This window comes from Lygodium microphyllum, chromosome 23 (assembly GCF_053477565.2).
Source record: "Lygodium microphyllum isolate KBCC chromosome 23, Lygodium_microphyllum_v1.1.10, whole genome shotgun sequence".
Classification (NCBI taxonomy): domain Eukaryota; kingdom Viridiplantae; phylum Streptophyta; class Polypodiopsida; order Schizaeales; family Lygodiaceae; genus Lygodium; species Lygodium microphyllum.
The window spans coordinates 45,113,991-45,123,359 of NC_141157.1; the positions used below are offsets into that span (position 1 = coordinate 45,113,991).

Consider the following 9,369-nt stretch of genomic DNA (forward strand, 5'->3'; position numbering starts at 1 on the left):
ACCCCATTGCCTCAATGCTAGGATTATCAAGCTAATCCATAAGAGAGATGACAAGACTCTACTATCTAATCAAGGGTACATTACGTGCCTCACCACAGCATACAAAATTTTTGCCAAAAATCTAGCCAAATATATCTCAAGATACCTCAACCAATGGATTCATAGGGAACAAAAGGGTTTTATGAAATGTAGATACATTCTTGATGCAACCATTGCCTTATGGGAAGGAATAGACTATGCTCAAGAATCGAAACTAGACTTTCCCTTATTGTCCATGTGCATTAAGCTTAGGAAGGAGGAGGATAGCAGAAAATATAAATATATTCTATCTTTTTCCAAATCGACTTTGACAAAGCATATCACAGATTGGAATGGGATTTTATTTTTCAATCCCTTAGGATATAGGCCTCAATAGATGATTCATTAAATTTGTTATGACTCTCTTCAACAATGCCTCTACCAAGGTTGCAGTAAATGGCTTCATAACTATCCCCTTCCCTCTTAAGAAATCTATAAGATAGGGCTACCCCCTTGTTCCACTCCTTTTTGCAACCTCAGCTGATACCTTGGGTTGGTTGATGCAAAGAGAAGTGGATTTTGGTAACATCATTGGGATTAGTCTCCCAATTTGTCAATGGCAAATGATTTAAACCCATAATAGCAATGTTGGTAAAGCTCTTAGATGTTTTTGGTGCTACATCAAGGAATTTTGATGGGCTTTGGGTTAGTAATGAAAGCCACAAAAAATAGGAATAAAAAGTTTAATCAAGCCCCTTCACCCCCCCCCCCCCCCCCCAAGACTAGCTAATTAATGAGGGATGCAAGGTCATTGAGGATGGTCAAGTCTTCCATCTCCTAGGTATCCTTATGGGTTTCATGATCTTTATGAAACAAAGGTGGCAATGGGTGCTTACCAATGTAAAGAACAAACTGGGATATTAGAAAGATTTTCGAGGCAACTTAGCAGGTAGGGTGGTTGTGCTCAAACATATTTTGATAGCATCTGCTATCTACTTTTTGGCCTATTGGAGGCCCCTGAAAACTTCCTCAGGGAACTTGAAGGGTTGTGTCGGTCATTCCTTTAGGGTACAAAGGATAATAACATGAAGATCCCTAAAGTTACATGGATAATAACATGAAGATCCCTAAAGTTGCATGGAGCCCTTGCACCCTTACTAAAGAGCAAGAAGTTTCCATATCTAGAAAAATTGGCTGACAAACTAGCAACCAAATGGATAGGTAAGAGCCTCATACACCTTAAAGAGACTAGGCTATCCTATTGCACCAAGGAGTTCAAAACTTCTCCACCATCAAAACTTGCCCCAAGTGGAGGCATCTCTTTGTTATCACTACCATTTTTTCTAGCATGCCAATTCCCATAAGTAAAGCCAGCCCTCTTCCCAAAAACTTGTGGAAAGCCGAGTTTAAATTCAAACTTTATCTTCTACCAAACCACTCCCCAAAGTTCACTCTAACTTAGGCCTCTCTAGACTCCATCTTGTTTAGCCTTAAGTCCTCTAGCCTTCTATTGTCTAGCTTTATAAGAAAGGTATATAACTTTGGGAAGAAATCTAGGATTTCCAATCGAAACATTGGCTTGAACCCAAAACCATCAAAAACATGTTTAGATTGTCATGAACAAAGCTTCATTTGGTTCTTGATAGAATAGTAGCTTGGCCCCAAAACCTTAGCCAAGTTATCTAGCATTCAAGGAAAATTCAACATAAAAGCATTCTTTTGGGTTGGTGGACAACCTCTTGTTCCCTATTCCCAATATTATTCCCTCCTCAAACAAACTCAAGACCAAACTCAATGAAAAATGGCATATCAACTTGCACTTGACTCAATGTATCATTAGTTGTTTTGAAGCATGAAGGAGAAAGTAATCAACAATAGGATGCCATCATGAAAAAATGTATTGGAGATTGTGATCAATACTATGATGATCCTTCAAATGGACAACAAATATGGAATCCTTGCGACGAGAAGGTTAGGAATCAAGATGCTCCAAGGGTTCAGTGCGATGTGGAAAGAAGAGAATCCATGGGTCCAAAGAGGAAGATTTAGATAGAAGAGGGAACGAGAGGATCCTAATGTGTTTTTTGCTTCTCCCTTGCTTTCTTTGAAAAACTTTTTTTTATTGCTTAGTTGAGTGTATCCATCCCAAAAGAATACTCTTCTTTTTGGCTTGCTTTTAAGTTTATTTGTTTTTATGGAAAAATAAAATTTGAATTTCCATTTACTATTCTTTCTCCTTATTGCAATACATGGTCCCCTACCATACCTATTAAAAAATCCATCCTACTATGGCTAATCATTCACAAAGGTTTATGGAGAGGTGAACAAGCTTCCAAGATGGGTATTGGTGATGGTAAGTGCCCAAGATGATAAATCCTCATTTGAGGTGCTTGGTACTAAAACTGATTTCATTTGATAAGTCAATTCAGAAGAAAGAAATGGTGAAACAAATGAGGAAGAAGCAACAATTGGAATGAATGAAAGCTAAAGCGCATGCCATCTTGGACACCGTAGCTACAAAGCAAGGGCTTGGAACATCATCATGACCATTAAGGATGCGGCTAGCAAATACTTATGATTTTGCCTTGGTGGTTGTCTCACCACTGCTCACCCCTCACCCCTTGGTTTAGCCTTTGTAGTTCAAGAATTATCTCTACGTACTCTATGCCACTCTGCCTCTTATCTACTCCATTTCCATAGCCTTGTAATATGGTCTACTCTATGCTAAAAGCCATTAAAGGAATTCCTATTAGATCTGAGTTTAAATCAATAACTTCTTTTGCTAGTTGAACAAGTAACTCTACCCCTTTGCCTCTCCTCAAGTGTTGGCTGATCCTCATTGCCAGTTTTCGGCCTCTCTTTACTCTGATGTACATTCAACTATTTTTACCTAATACATTATCTTAACACTTTTCTCCTTTTTTAAAAATCAAGTTTGTTTAAATCCATGATTTTGTCGTTTAAAAATAGGGCATTGCAACATTATTACTTGCTTTACAAGAGTTATTCTTCGCGATTTAAAATCTCACGCATTCTAGTTTAGCATAAGGAGTTTCCACCATCAAGTAGGCATTGGAGGTAGTGTTAATGAAAAACTAAGGTTTTATGTAAAACGTGTTGCAAAAGTTTCAAAAAGATCTTCAAAATTTGATTAGGAAGTTTAGAACCTTGAATTATGTAGAATATTTGGTTTAAAAATGATAAATAAGTGTAATTGATTTAAAGATCCCTCCAAAATTATAAGTTAAAAGTTTTGTAGCTTTATTTTTACAACCAATCGGCAACAATGCTATTTCTTAATTAAGCAAGGAATGGTGCTTTTCCTTTAGGGTTATTTTCTGCTTTTCGTTTATTGTTGTTCGGACATCGATTTTAGGCAGAAAAGCCCGACATAATACCAAAAGTATGGAAAACAGATAAATAGGCAAATAAATAATATAGGAATAGGAATGGGCATATAAATAGTCAAGAAAAGCTGCAGCTATAATAATAGACAGCGTGTTTCCTCCTCCTCTTCTCTCTCTCTCTCTCTCTCTCTCTCTCTCTCATCAGACTGTGCGACCGTGTTGTGTCTGAGTGATTCCATTCTTTAGGGTTTGCCTGCTCCCATCTTGGCCCTGCCTGCCATGGCCGAAGAATCTACCGACCTCGACCCCACAGTCTACTACTGGTGCTACCACTGCAACGCTGAGACCGCCCCCCAGCCCGGCGACCCCGGCCAGCTCGTCTGCGGCTCCTGCCTCGAAGGCTTCATCGAGGCATTCCGCACCACTGAACCTTATGCCGGAGTCAGCGCCCGTGGCAGCACCCCGCATCACGGCAGAGTGGGCCACCCCTTGCTCGCTGCTGCTTCAGCAGCGCCAGGCTCAGGTGATGATGATGAATTTGTGGACGAGCACGCTTCGCTGCAGCAAATGCTGCGGTTGCTCCAGTCCTTGGCCCGCTCCACCCGACATACAACACGCGCACACAGGTATGGCGACTATCATCTCACAGATGGCCTGGGAACTCATAATTTGAACCATGGCAGTCAAAGTGACTCTGTGAGAGAAGGATCCGTGCATGTTCATGATCAGCTAGGCTATGGCAGCCCTGATGTTGTAGTTCAGGGATCACTCAGACATGGGGACTTTCATGTGGAACCTGGCAATGACTCCGATATGGGACATCAGTACGTGGATTATAACATAGGGTTCTCTGGTGAAGCTGATAGCAGAGGAGGTGTTGAGCCATCCTCCACTGCAGAAAGTTCAGCACAGCAAGGGATAGGTGAGGAATTTGATAGCATAGTTCCCATAAATTCGAGAGTTCTGGAAGGTGATCAGACAATTGGACTAGTGGCTCTGACAGCCTCTGAAGCAGAATCAACAAATAACAATGAATTCAACGAGCCCAGTTTACGTTGGTCTTTTAGATCCAATAATGATGTTGATGATGATGATGATGATAGACTCTATTCCCCTAGAGGAGCTGCCTATCATTATGCACTCCCATCAGGTCCTGAAGGTGAAGGTAGGCTTGCTGGAGAGAATGATGGTCTTCTATTGGAAGAAGAGGCTTTTGATCTTGTTCAGCTGGACGAATTACTGTTGGAAATTGACGAGGAGCTTCAAGCTGGTGGAAATGGGCATCAACCTAATGGCGATCCACCAGCTTCTCCAAGTAACATAACACGTTGGCGACGCCATATTGCACAGATTCGGGAGCTTCTTAGATATGCTGATAACCAGGTGATTTCTGGACTGGACACATACATTGGGAACCCAGGAGACTACTTGGATGCAGAAGGTCTGGAGGCTTTTATCCAACAGCTGATAGACAACAATGATTCTCATAGAGGAGCTCCACCGGCTTCCAAGTTGGCTGTAGAGGGGCTTTCTTCCGTCCTCATTAAACAGGCAAATATTGATGATGGATCTGCTTCTTGTGCTGTTTGTAAGGATATGGTTGGACTCAATGAGCCTGCGGTGCAGCTTCCCTGCCTACATCTTTATCACAAAGCTTGTATTGAGTCATGGCTTAGTATAAGGAATTCTTGTCCAATTTGTAGGTATGAGCTTCCTACTGATGATCCTGATTATGAGGAACTTAAACGCCAACAATGGTGTGAGCAATCTGAATCTGAACGTGGAGAAATAGACAACGGATTTGAATTGTTTGAGATTGGAGAAACAAGTAATCGTGTTGTGGTGAATGAGCCTGAAATAGAAACTAGCTTTGTGGACTTGGTGAATGCCGAGGAAAGGTCACCTGTTGAAGGAACTGGTAATAGCGAATCCTCCTCTGATGAAGACAAAGAAGTAGAGGCTGAATTGAGTCCAAACAACAAAGACATTGTGAAAGGTCCAGTGGAGGGCAGCTCTTTTTTTGGGAGGATAGCAAGACCTTTGATCAATATAATAGGTATGGTTGTAGTCTCATGCTTGGGAGGCTTTGTTAGCAACCAAGTTGCAAGGTGCAAGGATGTGCAATGTCACCAATCATGGTGGGGACGGTTATTTGGCTGAGAAGGTGATGCCAATGTATAGTTTTTAAAATATTTCTGGAAGCATTGACTCGATGAGAGCTTGTGTTCTTTGAGAGTGAAATGGAAGTTCATTCATATCCAGTCCAATATGTGCATTGGTAGTGTGACATAATCACCTGATTTTGTATTATGATCCTTTGGTAAAGTTAAAACTCAACCAACTTCAACTGCTGCATGAAGCATGGTACACCACACAGTAAGTGTACAGTGTGGGACTAAGGTCTGTTTGCAAACTCAAAACAAGAAATGCCAGTTCAAATTCAGGATTCCCATGGAATCTGTATTGAGATGATCTATTCTTTCTGTAATTATTGTTCGTTCACGAAACTGGTCACTCAATGTATCAGTTGCTTGAAGTCTACATTATATATAAAGATTTACTTGAGGTTCTGCTCCAGCATCTTAACTGAAAAGTTCTTTAATTCTGTTCAGTATTTTCATGGTGACCTTTTGGTGTTGCATTGTAACAGAAACCGATTGTGTTGTTGTGGATGATAAGGAGCTTATTCCATGGCAGACGATATGAGGAATTCAGGAGTCTTATTAAATTTGCTCCATTGAGCTATGCCTATATTGGGCTGTGTTGGAATAGGCAAAAGTAGCTTATTCTGTGGGACGGGATTTAAGGAACACATTGTGTCAATTTCAGATTGTGGTTGGTCTCCCATATCATGACACTTGTTCCAGCAATAACATGTTTAACTATAGTGAAAGGGCAAAGTCTGTTTAAACACATTTGATGATGCATTGTAATCTAATGACACATGCAAACTGGTACTTTGTGCTAATATAGAAAACAATGGAACAAGGCATGCATGCAATATGTGGCTGTCTCCTATATGGTACGTATTTCTAAGGAGAGGGGTTGAGGATAAATTCTCAACAGTATATCAAATATTGGGGTAAATGTGTGCTAGTCAAATTGGATATCAAATATTGAAAGATGTGGCCATCTCCTATATGGTACATATTTCTAAGGAGAGTTGTTGAGGATAAATTCTCAACAGAATATCAAATATTGGGGTAAATGTGTGGTAGTCAATATTATAATCTACGATCTGAAGTGAAGCTTGTAGCAGTTGGTGAATTATCATGTGGTAAACCAAGTGGCTTTATATACAGATAGATTAAATAAAAGCCACAGAGGGAGAGGCTCTCTATATGGGAAGATCTCTCTCTCTCTCTCTCATGCACACATCCACACGATACAAAAGCACATGCCCCACATTTGTGGGGTGACTGATTTGAGGAGTGATGCATTGTGGCATCATCATTCATAAGTTGTGCTTGGAGAACACATTAGCTAAAGTTTTTCCTTGTGTGCTTTATGAAAGAAAATTTGTTAAGGGGAAGTGTCCTTTTTTCTTTGGTGTGTGTGTTGAGAGAGAGAGAGAGAGAGAGAGAGAGAGAGAGAGTCCTAGATTTGTAGAGATTCAAGGTATGGACTATTGGATCTATGTAGAGTATGACTTTGTGCAATTAGGTTTGTGTACATGCTTAGATCAACATTCAACACCCACCATCAACTTTATTCAAGAGTTCATGCAAGTAAATAATAGTCATAATATTTGGTTTAATACTCGTAGCTTTTGAGGCTAAGGTCATTGGAAAGAGCCTATGTAATAGTACACAAGGTTCCAAGTATTTTTCATTGTTAAGGTCATGCCATAATGAGCTAGTGTGTGGAGTGCTAATCAATGTGAATCATTTTATGTAGTCTCTCCCTACTTCAATGGACATGCACGAAGTCATGCTCTGTAACACTATATACTATGCATAGGAATGGTAATATGTGTGTGTGTGTGTGTTTTTTTTTAAAAAAAAAACTAGAAAGGATTTGGCTAGAAGAATTTGTAATATTTTTCAAATCTATGAGTGGAATTTCACAAAAGATATTGCTTGCCTAACCTCAAAAGTTTTCAAATTGAAAACCTCATCTTTGAATTTTACAAAGTTTTTGTTGAGTTTTTTTATTTCTTTGACACAAATCCCCAATTTTATGGCAAAACAGTACAAGTGCATCCCAAAAACACACACACGGACTTTGTGTGTGTGTGTGTGTGTGTGTGTGTGTGTAAAAACACCTCAAAGGCATATAAGACAAAATAACAAACTCAAGTTTCATATACAATCCACTTTTGGGTGTCTGATGGGACCTAAAATGGATCGGCACTGACTATGGCACTAGCCGGTCGGACCTCATGCATACAACAGACAATCCCACCACACGGCCTCGTGGGCCAGGAGTGTCTAAAACTCACTTTGCACTAAATGCTTATGATGATTTTACGTTTGTATCCAATATATAGTCCAACGTTCACATTCCCTTCTCCTCATAGGGAGATCCCATAACATATAGACATAATGTCTCATAATATACACATAGGGAAGCACCTCTCGGCTGATTGCCGCAGTTTCATTGCGACTCTCCTACACCTCGGGAATTGGCCCCAAGATGCATCGCTAATACATATAATAAACTCCACTCTTTCATAATTCAGCATTCCAGGAGATTTTGATTTGCCTCACAAAACTTTCCCCAACGGAAGCACCCGTTCAAACCTACAGCTTAGGTTTCTTGTCCTCTCAGCGTTGGTCAAAGTTTATCAATCAATTGCAATGCATTCCAGGAGATACCACGTGGCATGCTTGATGCAAGGTGTATGACGATTGTGCACAATCATTTTATGATTAAAAAAACCAGCCATGTGAGGTGCGAAAAACAATCCTTTCATGAATTTTAACTAAGCGTTATGTGCTGCGCTGCTTTAGGGACTAGCACCAGAACTTCCGTACTACTAGTCACCTATATTTAATTATAAAACGATCCCTAAATGCTATGTACAAAAAGGAAAATCAGAATTTGTATCTTTTCAGTAATTAGATTGTCGCATAAACTTCCTTCCCTCCCTCACCGTTTAGGTGTTGCTGCATTGCATAGATGTAAATGGTTATTTTGGATCATTTTTGTATGTAAAAAGCCATAAACACGTACTATAACACAAAAGATGAGGCCAAACTGAGACTTAACCTCATGTTTTAACCTCACCAAACATTCATGCACATAAATCTTATTATTTTTTATTTTTTTAGCGCAAAAATCTCTTTTTTTTTATTTTTTACTATTTTTAATTTATTATTTATGGAAAAATGTATTTTTTATTTATTTGTATTGACTTATTATTTTGACTGAAACTTAACATTTTTTCTAAGTTTATTTTATTTTCACTCATTTTTTCCAACTCAAAATCGAAAAAAATCACTAATTTTCATTAAAAATGATATTTTGCGAGTTTTAAAGAATTAATAACAGCTCTAATCATCATGGGTTTTGTATTTCTGGAGTTATAGCCCTCAAACATGATGCAAACAAAATTCAAACAAAAATTCATTACATATGAACAACATTTGGACCATGAAACAACAAAAACAATCAAATTTCTTTATAAAATTGAAGCATACTGCGTGTCTTGCGTGTTGCCGATTTTTTAATAATTATTCTGAGTAGCCCACGGACCAACCAACAACCATTCTTCAGTGTTGAACCTCTTTCCTCAGCCTCCTTTTCATCTTGAAGCAATCCGATCACAACTGGACAAGCATTATTCAGCCCCTCTTCTTCTTGACTTCTTGCATAGGAATTGCCTCTATGCAGGAGAGAGAGGGAGGAGAGAGAAATACTGGTTTTTTATCTCTTGACTCAGTGCATCATTCCTCGATCCGTTTGTGGCGATGGAGGGCGAATGATAGAAGCATCTCAGGGCCAGGAGCATTCCTCCTACATTACCCGATCAGGAAATCATGATGAGGGGGGAAAAAATGGG

At 39.4% G+C, this 9,369-nt stretch overlaps 1 protein-coding gene across 1 annotated transcript; it reads left to right on the top strand.

The window, feature by feature from the left end:
• The first annotated feature begins 3,507 nt into the window (after positions 1–3,507).
• Positions 3,508–5,930, top strand: LOC148016131 (uncharacterized). The gene has a single exon (XM_087664437.1). The coding sequence runs from the start codon at positions 3,645–3,647 to the stop codon at positions 5,523–5,525; it is 1,881 nt and encodes a 626-aa protein (XP_087520563.1). The 5' UTR covers positions 3,508–3,644; the 3' UTR covers positions 5,526–5,930.
• Positions 5,931–9,369: the final 3,439 nt, after the last annotated feature.